This window comes from Rhincodon typus, chromosome 38, assembly GCF_021869965.1.
Source record: "Rhincodon typus isolate 14 chromosome 38, sRhiTyp1.1, whole genome shotgun sequence".
Taxonomy (NCBI): Eukaryota; Metazoa; Chordata; class Chondrichthyes; order Orectolobiformes; family Rhincodontidae; genus Rhincodon; species Rhincodon typus.
This window is the reverse complement of record NC_063369.1, coordinates 3,761,556-3,786,566: the sequence shown is the minus strand read 5'-3', so window position 1 is coordinate 3,786,566 and position 25,011 is coordinate 3,761,556. Positions and strand designations below refer to the sequence as shown.

Below are 25,011 nucleotides of genomic sequence, written 5' to 3'. Positions count from 1 at the left end.
AATTACATTTTGGTTAACTATCGAACAATCTTTGCAAAGAAGAAAGGCATATGGTCCTGATCAAACTAAGGTGATTGGTTTGTGGTAAACTCTGCCCCTTGTAGATTAAGAGGGATGAGCTGTTACAAAAGGGATGATCTTGTCAAATGATTGACACATCAAAGAACGAATCAGGAGACAGTAGGAAGTGAAGTCACTAATATGACCATTACTTTAAAAGGGATCAAATCAAGCAGATACTTCCTAAGCAATCCATCATTGACCATGAACTGTTTATCAGCAAATACACAGAGTCATAAACCAATGAGAGTTCAGGATGCCTCTTATCATGAACGGGGGAGTGGGTGAGGGGTAGTGGCTGCCCAGGTGAATAGAGCCTGGGTTTCAGTGGTTCAATACACAAGAAGGAAGAGTGAAGATAAGAGGAGAACCTCAAGTCAACGAAGCAGATCAGAACTGAACAAAACAGGAGAACTCTGACGTTTCGGGTCTGGACCCTTCCAGTGGTTCGGACCCAAAACATCAGCTTTCCCGCTCCTCTGATGCTGCCTGGCCTGCTGTGTTCATCCAGCTCCACACTGCGTTATCTCAGACTCCAGCATCAGCAGTTCCCACTATCTCCAAACAGGAGAACTGCTTCCTGGTCAACCCCAACTGGTTTCCCAAAGTAGATAGACTGAAAAGGCACTGCTTTTAATAATTCCCAAAGAAATAATACTTGATATGATAAGCGCTAACTTCTCTAAAACTTGTGAAAACATAATTGTACCAGGAATAGGTAATGTAACTAATCAGAACCAGTACATTGTCAGGTTGAGATTTGAGACCAGTCTAGAATTGTAATTGAAAACAATAAAATGCTGGAGATCACAGCAGGTCAGGCAGCATCCATGGAGAGAGAGCCAGCTAACATTTTGAATCTAACTTTATAAGAGCTGATGTGAAGTGTGGAAGGGGCAGCATCTATGTAATAGTGGGAGTTGGGGACAGAGTGCTGGGGGAGAAAGGATATTGATTAGGTCAGATTAACTGATCAGAATGTGAGAATGGCAGAACAATGGTGTGTCTAAATGCCAGACTGGAAAGGACAGACAGTCCCACTGGGGTGGAGGAGAGGGGAGAGAGGACACGTTGACAGAGAATATAACAAGTAAACCTAAAAGAAAGGGAAGGAATGGGAATGGGTTCGCAATCTGAAGGTGTTGAACTCAATATTAAGCCCAGAAGGTTGTAAAGTGCCTAGTCTGAAGATGAGATGTTGTTCCTCCAGTTTTCACGGTGATTCACTGGAATGCTGCAGCATGCCAAGGACAGGAAAGTGGTCATGCAAGCAGGACACTGTGTTAAAATGACCAGCTATGGTCTTACAATTACTGTGAACCTCAAAATTTTCACTACTCCTGCTCCATGTGCCACAGCAGCTAATCTCACAAACTCTAACTGTTTCCCACCTTTCTGAGCAGAGACTCCCAGATTCCAGCCACCCAGCTTTCTTTATCAATGAAAACCTGAGATTTTAAGCATTTGCAAAGCAAGAGTATGTTTCCTTTAACAACTACCTCTTCCAAGATTCCACTGAAACAGGAAGCCAAAATGGGAGAAAATGAAAACATAAGGTTCTGTTTATATTCCTGGCTCTCCCAAGTTTCAGAAATTAGTTTAGCTGCACAGAAATGGTGCCATGCAAATGTGGTAATAAACATTCAGGACTCTAGTTCTCCCATTTAATTGAAACAAAGTAGTGTATGTAGATAGTAGGAACTGCATCTTCATTTGTGTGGAATGTAAGCTCAATGAGGCAGCAAATAATAAACATATGTGGGCAGTGATTCACTGTCTCAGTGTGATGAAGCAAAAAAAAATTTCAGGGAAGTTCAGCTGTGAGGATAGAGAGAAGGCAGCTGAGAGATTTAACAAGAGGTTTTCAAAATCATGAGCTGGCTGAATACAGTAGGTAGGGGGAAGCTGTTTCCATTTCTAAAAGAGAAAGAGGGCATGGATTTAATGTGAGGTGCAAGCGAAGAACAGGTGGTGTGATGGAGTAGTTACATTCCAGAGATAACAAGGTGTAGAGCTGGACGAACACAGCAGGCCAAGCAGCATCATAGGAGCAGGAAGGCTGACGTTTTGGGCCTAGACCCTTCTTCAGAAATTTTCTCCAGAAACGTCAGCCTTCCTGCTCCTCTGATGCTGCTTGGCCTGCTGTGTTCATCCAGCTCTACACCTTGTTATCTCAGATTCTCCAGCATCAGCAGTTCCTACTATCTCCTAGTTACGCTCCGGAATGCACTGCCCTGGAAATGTGGTCGAGCCAGGTTCAGTTGAGGCAGTGGAGACTATTTGGAAAGAGAGTGTGCAAGGGCACGCGGTGGGGTGGTGGGGGGAAGGCAGGAGACTGGTGCCAGGTTAATAGAACTGGCGCAGGCATGTTGGGCCGAATGGCCTCTTTCTGCACCATAATAATTCAGAGTAAAACCAAAAGGACTGCAGATGCTGTAAATCAGGAACAAATACAGAAGTTGCTGGAAAAACTCGGCATCTGTGAAGAGAAAATCAGAGTTAACGTTTCGGGTCCAGTGACTCATCCTCAGAGCTGTTCTAAATATTAACTCTGATTTATCTTCACAGATGCTGCCAGATCTCCCCAGCTTTTCCAGAAATTTCTGTTAATGTCGTTGATAGTAATTCTGAGAGTCTGGTGCGAGTAATTGAAATCAAATGGCTCACATTTTAGTAGAGTTAGTGCCAACAGCTGCCCCCAAAAGATCAGATTTAGATCAGAGGCCTGGGAGAAACAGGCTTCATGTAGGACATAGTTACTAACAGGCAACACTGGTGTTCCTGAGGCTCAGATCCAGAACACTGTTAGTGTTCCAGCCCTGGAGACAGAACAGCAGTAAATTTAAACTGTTTTTCTACTTACACAGCTGGAGATCATCTGAACATGACAGGAATTAAAAGGGCAAAAAGGTAGTAAATGTGAACAGATTTATTGTAGAATCAGGCTAATGTATTTAAGCATTTCCCGCAGTTTTGTTTTTAGAAAGGTCAATTCGAAACATCACACACCAGACATGGCAGTCTGAGTACTGCATATTCATAATTTACATAGCTTCCAGACAAATCAGCAGCAAAGCAGCACACTGCACAAAGGAAGCAAATTAAAACACTCCAACTACTGAGGATTGAGGGTAAGTGGCAACTGTGCAAAACAGAAAATGAGGAAATTTAGTTGGAAAGCATTTATTACAAGGAAGCCCTCTCGTAATAAAACATCAGTCTTACAACACAGTAGTTGGTGATGCATCTGAAAGACAGAGAAGGCCCCTCACTTTGGGCGCAACCTTTGAAGAAAAAATAAAATTTGTTGCATTTACAATGGCCATAGGTTCCAGGCTGTCATCATAAAGGGCCATTGCAGCAATGCCACGTGCAGCAGTTGGGAGGGGCAGTTCCGAGCAGGACAGAACACTGATCTCCTCACCAGGAGGAAGCTCCCATCTCTGGCACCTCAGTGGATATTCTGCCGAGTCGGCTGAATAGACTGTTCAATTGATCGAAAAAGATATCCACTACTTGTGCCAGAATGAAAACGACAGTGGCAATTTTTGGGCATTCTTGCCCCAGTCCTGAGCCCAATGTGGAATGCAATTCCCACTCCCTGCTCTCTCTCAGCTTCACTCTTTAAAACTCTCACTGCTGTTTCACTAATCCTTCTCGGACTCACCCTTTAAACTCTCGCCACTGGCTCACTGCTCCCTCTCAAAAACTCATCCTGTAAACTGTTGCTTTGATCTCACTATCCTGTCCAGGGCTCGTTATTTAAACTCTTGCCAGTTCCATTGCTTTTGATTAAGTTACTGTTTAAACTCTCTTTACAGTCCCTCTCCTCCCTGTAAGTTGCTTTTCAACCTCTCACTGCTATCGCCTTGTTCCTCCTCAGGTTCTGCTATCTCCTTGCTCCCTCTCAGACACACTTGCTGCTATTTTCTTCTCTCCCTCAGGCTCACTCTTGCCACTGGTTTGGAGATAACAGCAACATGTGTTCCAATCGCAAAATTTCTGCACTTTTGCTCAGATCTACTATCTCTGCATCCTGTTTCCTTGTACGATTCAGAATCTGGTTGGTACTGTTAATAGCAACCCTTTGGACTCAAAAATAATTATTCAGTAACAACAAATTTCCACTCCTTTAAAGTAAAACAAAGTTCCATATCAGACTTCAAGCTAAATGAGAATATATTAGACCAGGTAACTAAGAAATTGGCCAGGGAGGCAGGTTTTAAGAAATATCTTAAAGGGGAAAGACAGATTGTGAGAGAGAGTCCCACAGCTTAGGGGTCAAATATTTGAAGGTATAACCACTACTGCTGAAGTGATTCCAAGAACTGAGATCTTTAAAGGGGTTGTTGGGGGAGGTGGCTACACAGCAAGTCATAGGGCTGGAGGACATTAAAGAAAGGAAGTTGCAAGGATTTGAAAACAAATTGCTTTTTACATAGAGGCATTTGCTGCAAAAGATATGGAATCAAGTCTCCAAGCAAAGTACTAATGCTCATCAAGTTTATAAATTCCGGAGAAACAAATTCCAGTTGTTTTCCTGCATTTTGTGTGGAATTGGATGTAGAGAACAGTTCCGTGTTCAGAAATATGGAGTTGAACTGGCTACTGAGGCAGAACGTTTGCCCATTTGTTACATTTCTCTGAGATTTATCTTCTAAGCTGACAAGAAACTTTAATCTGCGGAGGTGCTGGATGAGGATGTTTGTCTGGTTAAACTAGGTTACTCACCACCTTCAGTGAAATGAAATCAGCTGATCGACTGTGCAAAATGGGAGAATGTTTTTTGCCTAGTATGAAAGGATTGACCCATTCGAATGGAAATCACCAGATATGTATTTTTATATCGCAGAAGGTTCTTGCCTGTGGGAATACAACAGGTTTGTTTAGTTTTATGGGAGGCATGGTGGCTCAGCGGTTAGCACGCTGCCTCACAGCACCAGGCACATGGGTTTGATTCCACCCTTGGGTGACTGTATGTGCAAACTGTACACATTCTCCCTATGTCTATGTGGGTTTCCCAAGGTTTCCTTAGAATCCCTACAGTGTGGAAATAGGCCATTCAGCCCAACAAGTCCACACTAATCCTCCAAAGAGCATCCTACCCAGACCCATCCCCTTACCTTTCCTCTGTAACCCTACATTTCCCGTGGCTAAAGCACCTAACCTACACATCCCTGAACAGTATGAGTAATTTAGCATGGCCAATCCACCCAACCTGCACATCTTTGGACTCCTCCCATATTCCAAAGCTGTGCAAGTCAGGTGGATTGGCCATGTTAAATTGCCCCATAGTATCCAGGGATGTGCAGGCTAAGTGGATTGGCCATGAGAAATGCAAGGTTACAGGGATGGAGTGGGTGTGGTTGGAATGCTCTGAGGGTCGGTGTGGACTTGTTGGGCCGAATGGTCTGCTTCCACACTGTAGGAGTTCTATGATTCTAAGGGAAAAAATGACTATCATAATGAAATCCAGGGCGTTTCTGCAATAAATGTAATGCTTCCTATAACCCATGACAGAATAACCTGCTACATACATGTGGGTTACAAATCTCTTTAACGGGAATAGTGAAACTAAACCGACTTGCTCTGCCAATCAAAACTTTTAAGAAAATTCACCAGCATTTCAAAAGACCACCCATTCAGAACTAAGGTTAGTGAAATACCATTGGAGAGATTTTAGTGTGAACACTTCGATCAATTCAGTTGTCCTTATTTTCTCTGCAGCCGACTTGCTACAACCCACTTACACCAATATGAATTTTAAGCAATGATGTCAATGAAAATAAAAGTACTGAGCCAGGTACACACTGGGCCATAATATATCTGTGCGCTAAACGAAGGTACCTCCCCCTTAGCAGGATTATTGTTCAGCTAGGTTTCATATTATATTGTACTTAACTGTAGAACAAATGTTAACAATGAAAAAAAAACACTGATAGTGATAGTCTCTCTGGAATTTTGATAACAGAGAGGGATGTTTTAGAAGGAAAGAAATGGAGCCCTGAGCAATGATTCATAAGAACAATATTTACTACAATGCAAAATAACATGGGAAGCTGTCTGCGTAACAGTTAGCGCTACCTAAATGCAATTATAACATTATATTTAAAAAAGGTCACTGTTGCACTGATGTGACCTATCCCGTACATTAGTTCTGTCACAGATGCTTATTTGACAAGGAATTTCTTGACGGTTATGCTTTGAATCTACGAGATGGACACTCTCCACAAGATGATTATTGGTCCGTTCCCTCTATCCGCACCAAGGGAGAGTACATCTCCAAGCCAGGGACAGCAGCTTCTCAAGGAGGGAATGGGAGAAAGAGAGAGCGAGAGAGAGCACGAATGAGAGATACAAACACCGACACTTAGGACAGGGGGGTGGACACCTGACTCATCAGCCTGGACCAGGACAAGGCATTTCTCAGGCTATCACACATCTCCATGTGGGAAGTGTACTCCACAAACGGGCTTTTGGGAAGGAATCAGAATTGGATCCGACTGCTCTTCATCAAGATTTGTTAGTGCAGTCTCAATCAACAGGTGGGAATCAGAAAGTTTCCCAATCAGATCTGGAGTCAGGCAAGGCTGCTCGCTCTTTCCTGCCTGGTCTGTGTGTTTGGAGCCTTTTACTGAATTCATCAGAAAGGATGCAAGCCCAAGAAGGGGTGACTATTCCAAAGCCTCCCTGTATGTGGATAACACCACCGTTTTCGGCTCAGATCCCACTGCCAGTGCACAAACTCATGAGCATCAGCGACAGTTCGAAATTGCCTCAGGAGCCAAGGTAAATTGAGGCAAGAGTGAGGCCATATTCTTTGGGAACAGGGCTAACCAATCCCTTATCCCCATTCAACAGCAGGATAGATTACCTGAAGGTGCTGGGAATATGGTTCAAACAGGCTGCGGCATGCCCCAAAACTTGGGAAGAGGCAGGTGATGTAGAAACTGGATAGGTGGGAGCACTGCTCCCTCTCCATTATGAGCAAAAGCCCTGGTCATCAGGTGTGAGGTACTCTCGCTGTTGTTGCACATGGTGCAGGTCTGGCCAATTCTCCGAGCCATCTTCCACTTCAGCTGGACGTCAAAAATAGACCGTATCCACAGGGAGACCATCTACAAAGCTCTGGATAAGAGGGGGATAGATGTACCAAATGCTGCCCTCTTCCTGGATGGTCACCTTTGTGTGCAACTCCATCAAACTGTACGTAGATCCTAGGTGCGCAAACACCAAGTGTCACTAAATACTGAGGTTCTACCTGGCGCTGGTGTTGCGAGGGATGGGACTGGCCTCCTTGCTGCAGAATGCTCCAAGTAGTTGGACCGTTCTGTATCACCTGTCCTTTGTGGAGAAATTTGCAAAGAAAAGCATCTTTGACCGCAGGTCCATCAGGAAGTGGTCAGCACGTAGCGTCCTCGACACCCTGTGGGAAAAGGAGAGGGTGAATCCTGTCGCATGGTTCCCTGAGCAGACTGTCAAAGTCATTTGGCGGAATGCCTCATCACCAGAAGTTTCCAACAAGTGCCAGGACATCACCTGGCTGGTGGCGAGAAGGGCACTACCTGTGAGATCCTTCATGCATGCCTGGACTCTTTGTGCCACTGCATGCTACCCTTGAAGTGGCTGGGGGCAGAGGGGTGGTAGAGACTGTCACACATCTCCTTCTGGAATGTCAGAGATAGTAAGAATTGCCAATGCTGGAGTCAGAGATAACACAGTGTGGAGCTGGAGGAACACAGCAGGCCAGGCAGCATCAGAGGAGCAGGAAAGTTGATGTTTCAGATCAGGACCCTTCTTCAGAAATGGGGGAGGGGGAAGGGAGCTCAGAAATAAATAGAGAGCGAGGAGGGGTGGGGCTGGGAAAGGTAGGTTTGTTTCCCGGGACGCACACCGAGACAAACATTGATTGCAGCTGGAGGACCATCAACTCAGCAAAAGATACTCATTGGTCTGCCTGAAACACGTTGGGTCTTCCAGAACAAGGATGTTGCAGACTGGCACATTCCAAGGTCCAGGACTATGTGCTGAGGGATGCGCTAAAGCTTGGTGCTGTTGCCACTTTCGCGCAGTGGGGAAAGACTTAGGTCTTTTTGCCAAAGTATAACAAGGGGCTGTTCAGTTGTCAGACCATCTTGAGCTCTCAATGTACATAAACAGTTACCTGCGTAAGTAGGAAATGCATTTGTTTGTTGCAAACGTAGAGAAGCTCAGAGAAATGTCAAAACTCTAATGCTTTGTTTGCTTTTTTTCTTCTCAGCAAAGACCGTACACTGATTATTTCAAACCTTGGTACGGAATTAAAGATGATTTTTGTTAAGGAAGTGTATTTTTGAAATAAGAAACAGCATCTTCATAAAGAGTAGACCTGTGACAAGGGCAGTAGCAGAGGAAGATAACTGATAGCCGCAGGGAGCCCTTCAAATTGCCAAAGTATGGTGTCACAGGTAAACAGGTAGGTGATTTGATTAGCTAGGTGGTTTAAAGCAGGAAAGGTTAATACAGCTGAACTGTACAGTTTAGATAGTCACTAAAATATTTAACACCTAAATTAATTCATTAAACAGAATCGAGTTGACTGGGCGGGTGATGTGTTATAGCTCTAGTATGTGGGAGCTTGAGGATGCCAGGGGGTTCCACCATGACTATACCCATAGTAAACATTGGCTGCTTGAGGAATTTTGTCTCAGTTGATGAGCTGGAGTCTGAACAAATGCTGTGACACATCAGGGATAGAGAGAGGTACCTAGACGCTTTCAAGAGGTAGGCACAAGCCTTAGCTTAATTATGTTAGATTTGGTCCATCATCCTGGACAAAGCGTGCAAATACAAACGAGTACGGGGATTCAAATTTTAGTTTCAGCCAGTGGCCTTGCCCATCAGGGTCTGAGGTTTTTACTCCCAGTGTGGACAAGAGCACAGACCGCAGGGAAGATGAGTAAACTGACCACAGCACTTTGGTGCAGAGCCCCACTCAAGTGTTGGGAGAGAAATGTAGTGTAATAGGGACAGCAGAGTTAGGGGAATAGATGCAGATCTCTGCAGCAAGCACAGTGTCCCAAAGGCTATGTTGCCTACCTGGTACTAAGGTTCAAGATATTTCTTCTAGACTGGAGGGAGGGGAAGGATCCGGTTGTCATAGTTCACATAGGTACCAATGACTGATAGGACTAGGGAAGAGGTTCTGTTGACAGATTACAAGTAGCTCAGGGTTAAATTGGAAAGAACCACAAAGGTAATAATCTCCAGATTACTTCCCATGGCACATGCAAATTAGCAGACTAAATATGATTAAAATGGTAAATACATGGTTCAAAGACTGGTGTGGGAGAAATGGGTTTCAATTCATGAGCTAGAAGCAAATTACTGTAGGTTCTGGAATCTGTACTGAAAACAAAAAAAATGCTGGAAATCACAGCTGCTCAGGCAGCATCCGTGGTGAGAGCGCAAGCTAATGTTGAGTCGGGATAAGTCTTCATCAGAGCTGACGTGAAGTGTGGTGGGGGCAGCATTTCACCTGTACCTCCTACAATCTGGTGTATTGCACTCACTGCGGCCTACTCTACATTGCAGAAACCAAACATAGACTGGGTGACAGCTTTGCGGAACACTTCCGGTCTGTGCACAAGCAGGACCCCAACCTTTCTGTAGCCGGTCAGTTTAACACAACGTCTTCTTTGCACGCCCATTTGTCGGTATACTCCAGTGAATCACCGGCGCTAACTGGAGGAGCAACATCTCATCTTCAAAATAGGCACTTTACAGCCTTCTAGACTTAATACTGAGTTCAACATCTTTGGATTGTGAACCCATTTCCATTCCTTCCCTTTCTTTTAGCTTTTCTTGTTACATTATCTGTCACCAGGTCCTCTCCCGCACTCCAATGGGACTGTCTGTTCTATCCAGTCTGGCAGTTAGACACAGCATTGTTCTGCCATTTGCACATTCTGATCACTTAATCTGAACTATCAACATGTTTTCTCCCCCAGAATTCCAACCCCCACTTCACATCAGCTCTGATGAAGAGTATTCTAGACTCAAGACACTAGCTTGCTCTCTTGCTGCAGATGCTGTCTGACCCACTGTGATTTACAGCATTTTTTTGTTTTCAGGTCAATTCATGAGGCATTGGCACCAGTACTGCAGAAAGAGAGCTGTTCTGGCGAACTGGCATTCCTTTGAACCTTGCTGGGACCAGTTTCCTTGCAAATCATTTATCTAGGATCATAGATAGAGCTTTAGACTAATTAGTGAGGGGAAAGGTTTAAATTGAGTGAAGATTTTAAAAAGAAAATCAAAATGAAACAAGACAGCAGAGGCGCAGGATAGCAAAGAAGTGAACAATAATCAGATTGTGACAGGAAGGGGAGAAAACTGGAAGGAAATTAAAACCAGAGAGTAATCATGGTAAAATGACAAAGCTTAAGACTTTTTATCAGAATGCATATAACATTTGTAACAAGTTGACGGCACAGAAATAAATGAATATGATAGTTATTACAGAGATGTGATTAGAGAGTGACAGACTGGAAACTCATTCAAGGGTATTTGATATTCCAAAAAAAAAAATTAGGTTAAGAAAGGAAGAGGTCAAATGCTGCACACATGCCTTCTCCAGACTCGCCCCTTTCATCCCACCTTATCCCCATATCCATCCATTTCTTTTGGCCTCGTGATTATCAAGCAGCTTCTGACATTAGCTGTGGCATGTTAAGAAAGTGGAGGCATGTGAATAAAGGATATATTCAGATTCAGCTATAGCTTTGAGTAGCTAGAAGTCAGGCATTGTTTATGGTGGGAATGTTATTGCCCTGACTATGAATATCCATTACATCTCAATTGGGAGACCACAGTCAATCTGAATTACAGATGGGAGTAGACCACACTGTATATTTAAACAAATTCCCAGCGGTGTGAATGCTCGTTCATAGCGCAGCCCAAACTTCTAGTCAGGAGTTCCAGATTGTTATGGGCTAGTCCCAGAATACCAGCCAGGACTTGTACTGCTGCAATATTACATGAAGTACATTGAAATTACAACACAAACTTGAGGACTGACCCCATCTGGTCTACGCTGGTGTTTTTATCCCCCTCAAACTTCTCCCCTATCAGTATTCCCTTCTTCTGCTTTCTTCCTCCTATGCTTATCTAATGCCCTCTTAAATGCATTTGTTTTGGACTTGACATCGTACAAAGATATTGGCTGCAGAAACAGAAGTTCTAATTTTTGGAGAATCTGATTTAAACATAAATATTACTTAAGAATTTGGATATTAAACTCGTGGCATTGTGGTGTTCCTCTCTATTTTTATGAAAGGGTTTAATTTTAAATTAGATCAGTCTTTCAGAACCATGATTTTAGATCAGGATGTACCCCATGGAGTGTTAAAGACAGTTTAGGGGTTATGACTGGAGGAGGAAAAAACATTGAAAGGTTTCTTGTGTTTAGAATAATCAAAAATTGATTTTAGCTTAGAGAAACCTAGAGATGGGGAAATATTTTGAACAGTTTAGAGACCTGATTAGAATCTGCTGGAGAGAAAAGAACTTCTGAGCAGTTAAAGGTAAGAAGTTACCTCAGATAAGGAGTGTAAGTTTGTGAAAACTTCCAGACTAGGAGCATTGGGCAGAAATCTACATTATTCAAAGCCAAGAAAGTCTCAGATCTCAGTTACGTGAATATTTAAGGAAAATGCTTCAGGGCGTACAGGACCAGAATGGAGGAAAATGCAATTAAGTCATATGTGCGTATTTGACAGGGAATGGAAATTTCTTTCGTTTTTGAGAAACTGTAAAGTGGTGCAAGGGAGCAGATGGGATTTTGTTCTGACTCATCCAAATGGCTGGGGGAAGGCAGAGAACCTGCAGGATGGACCAACAAAGGTAATGCAGGCACTAGGATGAGTAGGCATGTGATGAAACCTCCAAGAATAAACTCATCTAAAGTTGGTGGCAAAACAAGAGGTGGAAACAGATTTGGGTGTTAGCAGTGGTACATGTCAGAGCCTTCACTATTTTCTGATCTATGCCACAGTTTGACATTATGGGAGGTACCATTCCACCTCAGTCTCACCCTGCAGTCAAATCATTCAAAATGTTACCTGCTTGGTTTCACTTAAAATAAATAAACCTTCATTTTCAATTCAAGTCTACAACAAAAGATATATACAAAAGAAAAAGAAACAGAAGCCAACTTCCCAATCTCTGCTTTTTATTCAAATATGGGACCGGTCAAAACAGGTTCCTCACGCAGCAGTCTTCCAAATAACACACAGCAGTGAGCTCAAAACAATAACAGCATTTGCATAGAGCCTTTAACACAGCAAAACATCCTGTCGTTCACCTTGGGAACACCACACTGGGCCATAGAAGACCAAATGCTTTGTCAGTGAGACAAGGTTTAAGGATCAACTTGAAGCAGGAGAGTTTTGCAAAGGAAATATGGGCCTGGGTAACTGGAAGTACAGCCTTCAATGGCTAGATGATGACTGGGGATGCACATGACACAAGAGACCTCAAAAGGCTGCAGTACTCAGATAAGGAAGAATCAAGGCCATGGAAGAACTTCAACATGTGTTACCCAGGGAGTCTTGAGACTCTGTCTTAGTCAACAGACACTGCCATCTATGTAGAAGTAGCCAGTGATCCTCTTTGGAAAACAATTACTTGCACAGACAGTAACTACTGATCAATTGGCCCTGCTCCAATATCCAAAAGTCAAAACACATTTAGGTCACTTTAGAATTGGAAACATTAACGTTTTCCTCCTCCACAGATGCTGCTGGACGGGCCAACTTTATATTACTGTCTCAAGTTCACACAGGAAAGACCATTTGGGTGAATAGTCAAGGATTTAGCAACAGCAGTGGAGCTGTACTTCGATCCAAGTATGAGATTTAAGAGGAGATAACACAATTTAAATCCTTTTAATACTCCAATTTGTTTGAAATTTATAGTTGAACTGATTTAATCAAGATTTGAATGGCTTCACTCCAAGTGCATCAGTAGGTTATATCTGTGTCCATAAAACTTTATTATCTTTCAACAGGGAACAATAAAAACAAATGTCTTTGAAACAAAGATTTGTCTGCTCTACATGAACACTGGCTCTTACAAAAGGGTTGCCTCGAAGCCACGATCTTACTAACTGATAGCCCTACATGTACCTGCTAATGCCTATTCATCCTATTTCTTATCTTAGCAGTAAGTTTGAAATCACCGCCCACTTTGAAACAGCGCTCTGCTTTGCTCATGCAATCACGTGGAAGTCAAATTTTAATCGCTAAATGAACCAAGGTGAGTCATCCATTAGTTACAATGAAATAAGCATAAAGTTGAAGAGATGCTATGAAGACAGAATTGCACCACTTACCTACACTTGAATTGGGCAAGTTAAAGCAGAGTTAGTCATCATTTATGAGGAAACAAAACAGATATGGCCTAGCGATGACAGATACATGAGGTCTCTTGAAATTGCATGGACTTTTAAGCAATTTTTAAGAAAGAGAACAGGAGAATAACATTTACAGTGAATAACTTTAGTAAAGTGTTACAAGAGATATGGCTGAGGCTGAAAGGAAATACCAGACAGCTACAAGTCTTAGCTTGCTATAAGGGAGCAAAAATGTGGGCAACATCGACAAGGTAGGAACAACTGGATACACAAGATGAGACGCTGAAATAGACACGTAGAACAACATGACAAAAATCAGGAACCAACACATCAACATGTCAATGAAGATTGTGGGAGCATCAAAAGGCAGTAGCCAAAAATAACATGTAAAGGTATGGTCATTTGTCAGACAAAGTGCATGCAACGTGTGGCGGTGGTGGTTCCTGGAGGGAGGAACTTCTGACTGTGTTATTCCTGAAGCATGGACTCTTGACAGGGTTGTCGTAGCTGTACCTCGAGCAGGGACTCCTTGCAGAGACCTTGCTGAAACCCTGGAGCAGTGTTTGAAGATCACTTATACAGATGAACTCTTTATGCAAATTTCTTCTTTATTCATTTTCTAACTCAAACCGGTTTGTGGCGACAAAACACTATTCATTGTCTCTCTCTCTCTAGATACGTGACAATAAATAAATAACTCACAATAAAAATAGGATTACCACGATGTAAGGAGAGGAAAGACCCAAGACCCAAAGGAAGAGATCCGCTAAAAGACTTGAATACAAAATCGGATGGGAAGAGGAACAGGTGACTGACGACAGGAGATGAAAGTTGATCAACCACCATTTAAACAACCCCAAGTTAAAATGGGAGAAGTTGAAAGAACCACTTTGTATTCACCAACAGTCAGTTAATTGCCTCAACATAAATATTCAGATAACTCAGCTTTTGGAATAACCAAGTTTAGTACTCAACCATTTTCACAATGCAGCATTTTAATTAAACTAGGCTTCATATTTAGAGTGTGACAGGGCTCTAAATGATAGAATTATGAAGTACCTCTATGCCTATCCTATCTAATTCATCTCCACAAAGCTGGGAGCTTACAATGTCAATTGCTTAGCAGTAAATTAGTCTTGGGATTCAAATGAGATCGAAGTAACAGTAAACTGCAAGCATTTAATCACACTGGGAGGTTGTTGTTTTGAGCAACACCAGTCACCAATGCAACTGCAATGTTACCACTACAATAACAGAAACAGGAAATATCTGGCAAGTGGATCAGCATTCCACCAGTAGCACTGACCTTCCCTCCTCCTCGGTGAGAGGTTGTGGTTTTGCTAACTTTACTCACATAAACTGTGACAAAGTAGGTTTTTGCAGATGGAAGTCCCCATTACTGATGGGGACCAGTGACATTGGGAACTACAGTGTCATACAGCTGTACAGCATGGAAACAGACCCCTCGGTTCAACTCGTCCATGCTGACCAGATATCCTAAATTAATCAAGTTCCATTTGCCAGCATTTGGCCCATATCCCTCTAAACCCTTCCTATTCATATACCCATTCAGATGCCTTTTAAAATGTTGTAATTGTACTAGTCTCCGCCACTTCCTCTGGCAGCTCATTCCATATATGGACCACACTGTGGATGAAAAAAATTGCTCCTTAGGTCCGCTTTAAATCTTTCCCGTCTCTCAGCTTAAACCTATACCCTCTAGTTTTGGACTCCCCTACCCAAGAGAAAATACCTTAGCAATTTACCCTACCTTTATAAGGTCATCCCTCAGCCTCTGACTCTCCAGGAAAAACAGCGCTATCCTATTCAGCCTCTCCCTACAGATCAAACTCTCCAACACTGGCAATATCCTTGTAAATATTTTCTTAACTCTTTCAAGCTTCACAACATCCTTACTGAAAGGGTTCAGAAAAGATTTACAACGATAGAGGTTTACAGGACAGGAGGTGGCCATTCAGCTCATTATGCCACAGTGATAATGGCTGGAAGGCTAGTAACATGAAGGAGTCTTATTTTATGTTCACTCCAGTAAAAATAGCTTACCAGGGTGTCCTGGTTCATTCTGTGCCTAGGGCGGATTTGGTTTGTGTCTGCCAGGATAACCGGATCAGAAACAGAGCTTCCCAACACAAAGACGTGTTATATTTGCATGACACCTTTGACATACTAAAATATCTCAAAGCACAAACCCATGGGCCAAAAGTTGACAAAGATTTGACAGCAAGCCACATCAGTAGGTATTAGACCAGATGGCCGAAAGCCTGTTCAGAGGGACAAGTTTAAGGAACACCTTACAGAGATGCTGAAGTGTAGGGAGGGAATTTAGAAGCTCAGGTCCTTGGCAATTTAACTACCAATAAAAGGACAAAGGCTACATCACTTGGTGTGTGAAATCTAGGGCAAATTAAATATTTTGCTCTGATTAAGGATCATACCCATTTATGGGCTGGTTGAGCATTTCCAGCTTTTTATAGAGGTATTCAGAATCACAAAGTGTCTGGACAGATTAAATGGGGAGAAAATGTTTCCACTTTAACAGGATCCAAGGCAACTGGGTATTGATTTAGAGCAACTGGTAAAAGTAAGGCTTTCTTCTCAATACAGCAGTGGTCAGGGCTGGAATTCATTGCCTGAGGATATTGGACAAAGGTTCAATCAAGGCATCCAAAAGGCTATTTAAAAAGGAACAATGGGAGGTTGGAAGGAGGAGGTAGGAGGTGCTCTAAGTGAAATACGTAATTAGAGAGCTGGCACAAGCACAACGGGCCAAATAGTCATCTCCTTTACTGAAATAATTCTGCAACTGTATAATTTATTTTCCCTTTGTCCATTGTTGCAGACTACTGTACATGAAGTTACGTCCAGAAAATTCAAGGCTGGATGCTTCTCAGATTGGGTTTTTTCAAAAAAAAAAATCACACTGCAGAGGGCCATTCAGTCCATTGTATCTGTGCCAGCTCTTTGGAAGTATGGCCCAATTAGTCTCACTCTCTCTCCACAACGCTGCACGTTTACCCCACAATCTGTCCCCAAGTACTTACTAAGATTAAAGATGGACATGCAAGTTACTTTATTCACAGCACCGGACTGAGAAATCACACCAAGTACCAAACACAAACTTCCAGTGTTGAGGAAAACTGCATCATAACAACGCACAGCACTGAAAATAATATTGCTGGAGGAGGGTGAAGAGACGGAAGAATCAAAAGGGACATCCACTCCACAATAAAAATGTTATTGTTACCTCATGTTCAAGTGATACTTCTATAGATTAAGCAAAACAATAAAGAAAAACTGTTAACAGGAAATTGTTCATTTAATAGTGCATCAAACTTAAAACAATGCAAACAGAGCAACAGTTCTGAAAATCTCCCTTCCCTGATAGCCCAAAACCCTACCCACCTCAAAGTCTCCCAACTTCTTTCCCCTACTATAATGCTAACTACCATTAATGCAAACATTTTAAAAGACCACCGTCCTTAACAGGGACATCCCTAACCTAGCTAAGACAAAAAGGTAACTTTGCAATGTAGTGGCTTACGAAAGCTAGGAGTTTTACATTCAGGGCTTTGAAAACAAGAAAACAGAAGGTTGTCACATCTCAAGGCAGCAACCGAAGGTGAGGAGATAATAAAGTGTTGAGGTAGATCTTTAATCTCACTTAACGTTTCTGGCAATTTGTAACTGGAAGGTAAAAGTAGCAGAAATATGCAGGTCAGCGAGGAAAAAAAAAGTTGTCCTACTAGATCAAATGTGGGCTTTGAGTGGTATGAACTAACAGTAGCATAGTAGTACTGAATGCAATTCCTCATGATTATGATCAGATCAGTAATGACAATTGACTGATAAAACAAACAAGGTGCTGAATGAGACAACAAGGTGCAGGGCTGGATGAACACAGCAGGCCAAGCAGCATCATAGGAGCAGAGAGGCTGACGTTTCGGGCCTAGACCCTTCATCAGAAAAGGGGGAGGGGAAGGGGGTTTTGAAATAAATAGGGAGAGAGTGGGAGGCGGATAGAAGAGGGATAGAGGAGAGGATAGGTGGAGAGGAAACAAACAGGTCGAAGAGGCGGGGATGGGGCCAGGAAAGGTGAGTGTAGGTAGGGAGTTAGGAAGGGGATAGGTCAGTCCAGGGAGGACGGACAGGTCAAGGGGGCGGGATGAGGTTGGTCGGTAGGAGATGGAGGTGCGGCTTGAGGTGGGAGGAGGGGATAGGTGGGAGGAAGAACAGGTTAGGGAGGCAGGGACGAGTTGGACTGGTTTTGGGATGCGGTGGGGGGAGGGGAGATTTTGAAACTTGTGAAATCCACATTGATACCATTGGGCTGCAGGGTTCCCAAGCGGAATATGAGTTGCTGTTCCTGCAACCTTCGGGTGGCATCGTTGTGGCACTGCAGGAGGCCCAGGATGGACATGTCGTCTGAGGAATGGGAGGGGGAGTTGAAATGGTTCGCGACTGGGAGGTGCAGTTGTTTGTTGCGAACCGAGCGTAGGTGTTCTGCAAAGCGGTCCCCGAGTCTCCGCTTGGTTTCCCCGATGTAGAGGAAGCCACACCGGGTACAGCGGATGCAGTATACCACATTGGCAGATGTGCAGGTGAACATCTGCTTGATGTGGAAAGTCTTCTTGGGGCCTAGGATGGGGGTGAGGGAGGAGGTATGGGGGCAGGTGTAGCACTTCCTGCGGTTGCAGGGAAAAGTGCCGGGTGTGGTGGAGCTGGAGGGGAGTGTGGAGCGGACAAGGGAGTCACAGAGAGACTTGTCCCTCCGGAAAGCAGATAAAGGTGGGGAGGGAAAGATGTCTTTGGTGGTGGGGTCGGATTGCAGATGGCGGAAGTGTCGGAGGATGATGCGTTGGATCCGGAGGTTGGTGGGGTGGTACATGAGGACGAGGGGGATTCTTTTTTGGTTTTTATTGCGTGGACAGGGTGTGAGGGATGAGGTGCGGGAGATGTGGGAGACACGGTTGAGGGCGTTCTCGACCACCGAGGAGGGGAAGTTACGGTCCTTGAAAAACGAGGACAACTGAGATGTACGGGAGTGGAATGCCTCATCCTGGGAGCAGATGTGGCGGAGGCGAAGGAATTGGGAATAGGGAATAGGGGATAGCATTTTTGCAGGAAGGTGGGTGGGAGGAGGAGTATTCTAGGTAGCTGTGGGAGTCGGTGGGCTTGAAATGAATATCGGTTTCTAGGTGGTTGCCCGATATGGAGACAGAGAGGTCCAGGAAGGGGAGAGAGGTGTTAGAGATGGTCCAGGTAAATTTAAGGTTGGGGTGGAAGGTGTTAGTGAAGTGTATGAACTGTTCGAGCTCCTCGTGGGAGCACGAGGCGGCGCCGATACAGTCATCAATGTAACGGAGGAAGAGGTGGGGTTTAGGGCCGGTGTAGGTACGGAAGAGGGATTGTTCCACGTAACCTACAAAGAGGCAGGCGTAGCTTGGGCCCATGCGGGTACCCATGGCTACCCCCTTTGTCTGTAGGAAGTGGGAGGAATTGAAAGAGAAGTTGTTGAGTGTGAGGACGAGTTCGGCTAAGCGGATGAGGGTGTCAGTGGAGGGGGACTGGTCGGGCCTGCGGGACAGGAAGAAGCGGAGGGCCTTAAGGCCATCTGCATGGGGAATGCAGGTGTAGAGGGACTGGACGTCCATGGTAAAGATGAGGTGTTGGGGACCGGGGAATTGGAAGTTCTGGAGGAGGTGGAGGGCGTGGGTGGTGTCACGGACATAGGTAGGGAGTTCCTGGACCAAGGGGGAGAAAATGGAGTCGAGATAGTTGGAGATCAGTTCGGTGGGGCAGGAGCAGGCGGAGACAATGGGTCGCCCAGGGCATTCAGGTTTGTGGATTTTGGGAAGGAGATAGAAGTGGGCAGTGCGAGGTTGGGGAACGATGAGGTTGGAGGCTGAATGATCTACTTCTGTTCCTACTATTGAATGTGTCAGTTTGGCTCAGTGGTAGCCTCAGTTGAGAAGAGTCATACATTTAATCAAACATATTCCGAGACTCCAACAAAATGCTGGACTGAGGGAGTGCTGCTTTGCCGCTTTGCCAGAGGTGTTATATTTCAGCTGTGACACATTCCTGCCCATTGACTTAGACATGTTCCACAACACTACGTGTAGGGCAATGAGTTGTTCCACTGTCCTGGCCGACACTGAACCTTCAGCCAACATCATTAAGTTGTATGGATTGATTGTCTATTAGCTCATTAACTCTTCATGGGATCTTCATCAGCAAATTGGTTTAAACTTGTTTGCCACCATTACATACAGCCTGCACAGTACAAAAGTTATGTTTTGTGAGGACTACTTCAGGATGTGAAAAGGGCTCTAGAGATGCGAGCTTGTTTCAATTTCCCCTTTCGAGAACAACCATTCTCTACATAGCGCCGACTACAGAGGAGAAACCAATTATCTAGAACGCAGCACAAAAATCTCAATTCTGAGAACTGTGCCTTTTCCAATCTCCAAGCAGCAAGGCATACAGGTTTAAAGAACACCAAACATGATAAATTGCACATTGCCATTTTGAAGCAGTTGACAGAATGGGCTAGTGACAAATGATAACTCACCAAAAATATTTCTAGCAATTCAGTTGGATGACTAAGCAAGAAACTGCAAGCTTGTATCACAGCATAAGGATGAGGAACTCCGACAGGCCCACAGTGCAGAGGAGAGTCGTATAGCCAATATGTGCACTTTTACAAGAGATGGTGATAACCTGCTCAGCCTTGTACTTTCAAAGTACAAGTTCTAAGCAGCACAGACAGTTTTATTTTTTAAAAAAATTCATTCTTTGGATGTCAGCATCACTGGTTAGGCCAGCATTTATTGCCCATTCCTAAATCACTCTTGAAGTGCAATCAGCCATCTTCTTGAATTATCACAATTGATGCAGTGTAGACATGTAAGATGGAAGGAATTTGGTATGTGACCCAGCAACACTGAAAGACCAGTGATATAGCTCCAAGTCAGGTTAGGAACTTGCAGGTGGAGTTGTTCCCATACATCATATGAGTTTAGATGATTAGAAGTGCTACCAATCCACCTACAATGTCATTGCTCATGGCTAGTTTAAAACTAGTGATAACTGAATGGGTGTGGCGAGAGGGCAAAGAGCAGCAGTTAAATGCTTGGGCATGGACCATCGTGTACATGTATCATGCGTGCCTTGCAGTACAAACTAATTAATGTAGAATAAGAGGTTCCACTGTCAAAACTAAAAGTATTTGCATTGTTCACATTGTACATGCATCTCAGAACAGCTTTGGTCTACCCCATAATTCTAATCCATTAAGAAAGGAATAATTAGATAATGCTTGATGGTGGGAAATAAGCATGATAAACAGCACAATTCTGTTCCAAAGCAGCATGGAATTGTATAAATATATCTGTTCTGTATGATTCTATGAAGCTTCAAGAAAGGTTTTTCATTATTTGCTTATGTAAGCTTGTTATTAGCAATGAGAGACTTGTACAAATTAATGAGAATGCCAACTCAACCTTTTTATACACTTCTCAAGGTATACACAGCTCACAAGGGCGGAAAGCTTGGCCATTCCTTCGAGAGAGTTTTAAAAGCATATCAAGTCAAAACGTTGTAAATTTGCTCTTTACTACAAAGATGCTATTTTACCAAATGACTGTTTGCACCAATATAACATTCGCCTAATATCAGTTTTCATTACATAATTATGAAATCTATGACAATTTATAATGCAAAGCCAAAAAATATAACAAAATAGAACACTAACTGAGCAAGGGATTAATTCATCCACTGTTACAAATTAATAATTATTTCCTATTAAACTTAGGTTAGTGTTAAATTCAAGAATTCAGAAAGAGATCCAAGAAAGTGGGAGCTGGTTCAAACAGGATGTACATTGGCATATACTTAATGGGCCAAGTGGCCAGTTTGTGCACTACAGAATTCTATATAGCTGCGTATTAACTTTTTCACAGTGAACTGTTCAGATCAACGTGGTAGGCAAAGTTTAGCTTGAAGACAAAGTGGTTTGTGGCTTCTGAACAGATAATGAGTTGTTTTAAAAAGAACACTAAGCACCAAAGACACCAAACAGCTTATCCAGTGAAAAGCAAAAGAAGTAGTCTGTAATGCGTTAAGGGTTATTGAGATGCAAACTGGAGGGCAGTAACAAAACAGTACAGACAGGGTCAATTGCAAAAGAGCTAGTGGGAAATTGGGAGATTTTATATTAAAAAATAATTTGTTCTAATTTGGAATGTGCTGCACGAAAATGAGACGGAAGCAGAATCAAAACAAAAATCATAGAATCCCTAGTGTGGAAACAGCCCATCGAGTCCAGACCAACCTTCCAAAGAGTATCCCACCCAGACCCACCTATCCATGTAACCCTGCATTTCCCGTAGCCAATCCACCTAACCTGCGCATCTTTAGACTGTAGGAGGAAACTGGGAGCACCCAGGGGAAACTCATCAGTTATAACATTCAAAAGAGAGCTGAATAAGTACTTACGGAGGAAAAATTTTAAGAGTTTTGGGGAAAGTGTAGGGCACTGGGACTAAATGGACACTTCTTTCAAGAGCTGCATGAGCTAACAGGCTTCTTACAATGCTGTATGACATTATATGGTTTGGTTTGCTTTTGGTACAGCTTCAACCTAGGTAATCTGACAGTGATGCAGTCACATTTCCTACATTCATCACGAAAACAACAGTTCAAGTTTAAGAATGTTCAAAATATTCAGGAGAAATGTCAATATTCTAAATCATTACTTGTGACGAGTTAATTTGGTTTAAATAAGGAATGCAAGTAGATGAACTGACAGGGACAGGAACGATCAGAACTAATTACCAGTTCCTTTTTAATGGATTAAATCGCATCAAATTACATTCCTTTCAAACAATAAAAAGTGCATGGAGCAGACAGCAGAATTTATTACAAGTTTAACTTTACATTAACAATTAATGAATTTATTAAAAAAATGGGATCTTGGTCAAACTGCCCTTGAGAATGGTAATTAACCTGAAGAGGCTTCTTTTGCAGCATTAACTGTTTTGCTCCAACCCACTCAACACAATAAATATCCACTCCTTGGGACGCTGAAAAAGCAACAGTATAAAATATACAGTAAAATAAAACCAATAGAACTGCAGATGCTGGAAATCTGAAACACAAACAGAAATTGCTGGAAAATCTCAGGTCTGGTAGCATCTGTGGAAAGAAATCAGGGCTAATGTTTCGGGTCCAGTGATTGTTACTCAAAATTTCTGAAGGGTCACTGGACCTGAAACATTAACTGACTTCTCTCCACAGATGCTGCCAGACCTGGTGAGATTTTCCAGCAATTTCTGTTTATCTTTAAAATGTACAATCAATGGATATAAATGCACTTGGTACCTAAGAAATAGGGGTAATTTTCCTTCAAAATGTAATATGCCTCAATTCATGTCACAGCAATATTGACAGCACTCCAACATTGGTTGATACACCTCACATCCACTCAAGTGCAAAAAGGTGGCCAATACTTTATGCACTGAGGGAGTGCAGCACAGACTGAGGTGTCCTCTTCCAGAACAGATGCACATTAAAGGCCTCGACTGCCCTCTTCAGTGTACATCAAACAGCCCGCATCGCTAGTCTGAAAAGAACAGGGCAGTTTTCCTCCAGTGTTCTAATTGAAAATTTGTTACTCATGAATATCACTAGGATAGGTGATCTGATCATTACCACATTGCTGTTCCTGGGAGTTTGCTGTGTACAATTTGGCTGCCACGTTCTTTGCATCACAACAGTGACTACTTCAAAAAAAAAGTACCTAATTGCTGTAAAGTGCTTTAGCACATCCTGAGGTTATTAAGGTGCTATAGAAATCCAAGTCCTGCGCTTTAGGACATTTTGCCAAGATACAAAGGCTGAAAGATCACAATTATTAATGATTATTACTATAATCAGTGGTGTGCACTTTTCAATTTGAACATTTCACATAGCCACCATAGTGGGAGTCGGAGTCATGGCAGCTTTAAAACAGTCATTAAAAGCTGGAAGTGTGCAAAACAATCAGTACTTAGCCTAATACAGTCACATGGCTGCAAGTCTGCTGTTTCAACCAGTATTGGGAAGTTAAACAACATTAGCCCATGTACTGCAGACAATCGTCTTGTAAACAATAGAAGAAAGATTTGATAAACCTTGCATTTACATTCTACTAGTGAATCATTGAGGCGATCAAGCAGGCATGAGTTATTGTAAAAATGCAAGTCTCTTATTCTTTTAAAAAAATGCTTTCTTTCCTACCAACACAGCTTCCTGATCTTCTGCTCAAACAGGCATCCAAAACTGGAACATCATTACAAACAAGAAGAAAATCTATTAAAATTTACTAGTTAAGACCATAATTTTTAAGTGTTCTAGTGGTGTGGAGGACCCCTAGTTTATTGCCATACTGCAGCATGCATCTATTTTTTTTTTTAAATTGCAGCCTACAAAAACAGACAATTCAGATCTTCACATGGATTTTTCTTCTCCCAACCCAATCTTCTAATTTCCATAAACATTCCTGTAAAAATATATTAAAAATAACTTCTGCATAGTGTTGTCACAGGAGAATGCTTTCAAAGTTGTGGCATCCATGTATGCATACACCATTAGCACACCACAATATGGCACCTAAAAGGTACTCAAATCAACTGCTTACAAAAATCAGATAGTCTGAAAACAAGGAATTATTGGTCAGTCTGACTGTACAAAATCATCTTGAAATATTCCTATGAAAAAGTAACCCAGGACCCAGTGTCCTAAAATTATTAGCATATAAATATATATATATATTTTTTAAAAAATGCCCCTTCCACTGATCTCGTACAGTCTCAGCGATTGCATCCAGTGTTTATCGCCCAGCCTTGGCATCTCCGATAGCGCCCCAGACATCGAAGACAAACTCGTCGGGAAATGCAAAGTCACCAAGTTCCTCGTCAAGTGCCTGTGCAAACTCATCTGGATTCTTCTTATTTTTGCCAAGGTCCACCATAGTAGCAGCTATTTGAAAAAGAAAGAGTTCAGTGTTTCAATAACAATTCGTTGCAAATTGTTTCATATTTTAAAACAAAGTATGTCACCAAGAAATATTAGGAGAGATGGCTAAAATCTTAGTCATAGATGTAGGTTTTAAGGACAATCTTAAAAGATGAAAGCAAGCTAGAGAGGGAGGGCATTCCAGAGCTTGGGGTTCAGACAACTGAAAGTACAGTCACTGATGAAGCAGTAATTAAAACTGGGGCTGCACAAGAGGTCTACAGTGAACACCTTCAAAGGAAGTGAGACAGGCAGAAAAAAAGGGTGAGGGACATATTTTTGGCATTTAAGGCAATTTAATTCACAGGAGAGTACAAAACAGGTCATAAGACTGAGGTAGTAGGAACTGCAGATGCTGGAGAATCCGAGACAACAAGGTGCAGGGCTGGATGAACACAGCAGGCCAAGCAGCGTCATAGGAGCAGAGAGGCTGACGTTTCGGGCCTAGACCCTTCATCAGAAAACCCTTTTCTGATGAAGGG

General features: G+C 42.8%; 1 protein-coding gene across 1 annotated transcript in view; it reads right to left on the bottom strand.

Annotated features, from left to right (window-relative positions):
- Positions 1-20,958: 20,958 nt before the first annotated feature.
- Positions 20,959-25,011, bottom strand: part of LOC109936998 (PDZ domain-containing protein GIPC1-like) — a 30,045-nt gene continuing 25,992 nt past the window's right edge. Inside the window, exon 6 of the mRNA XM_020535616.2 lies at positions 20,959-24,493. Within this exon, the coding sequence (XP_020391205.1) occupies positions 24,345-24,493 (149 nt within the window). The 3' untranslated portion in view covers positions 20,959-24,344. The remainder of the gene's footprint in view (positions 24,494-25,011) is intronic.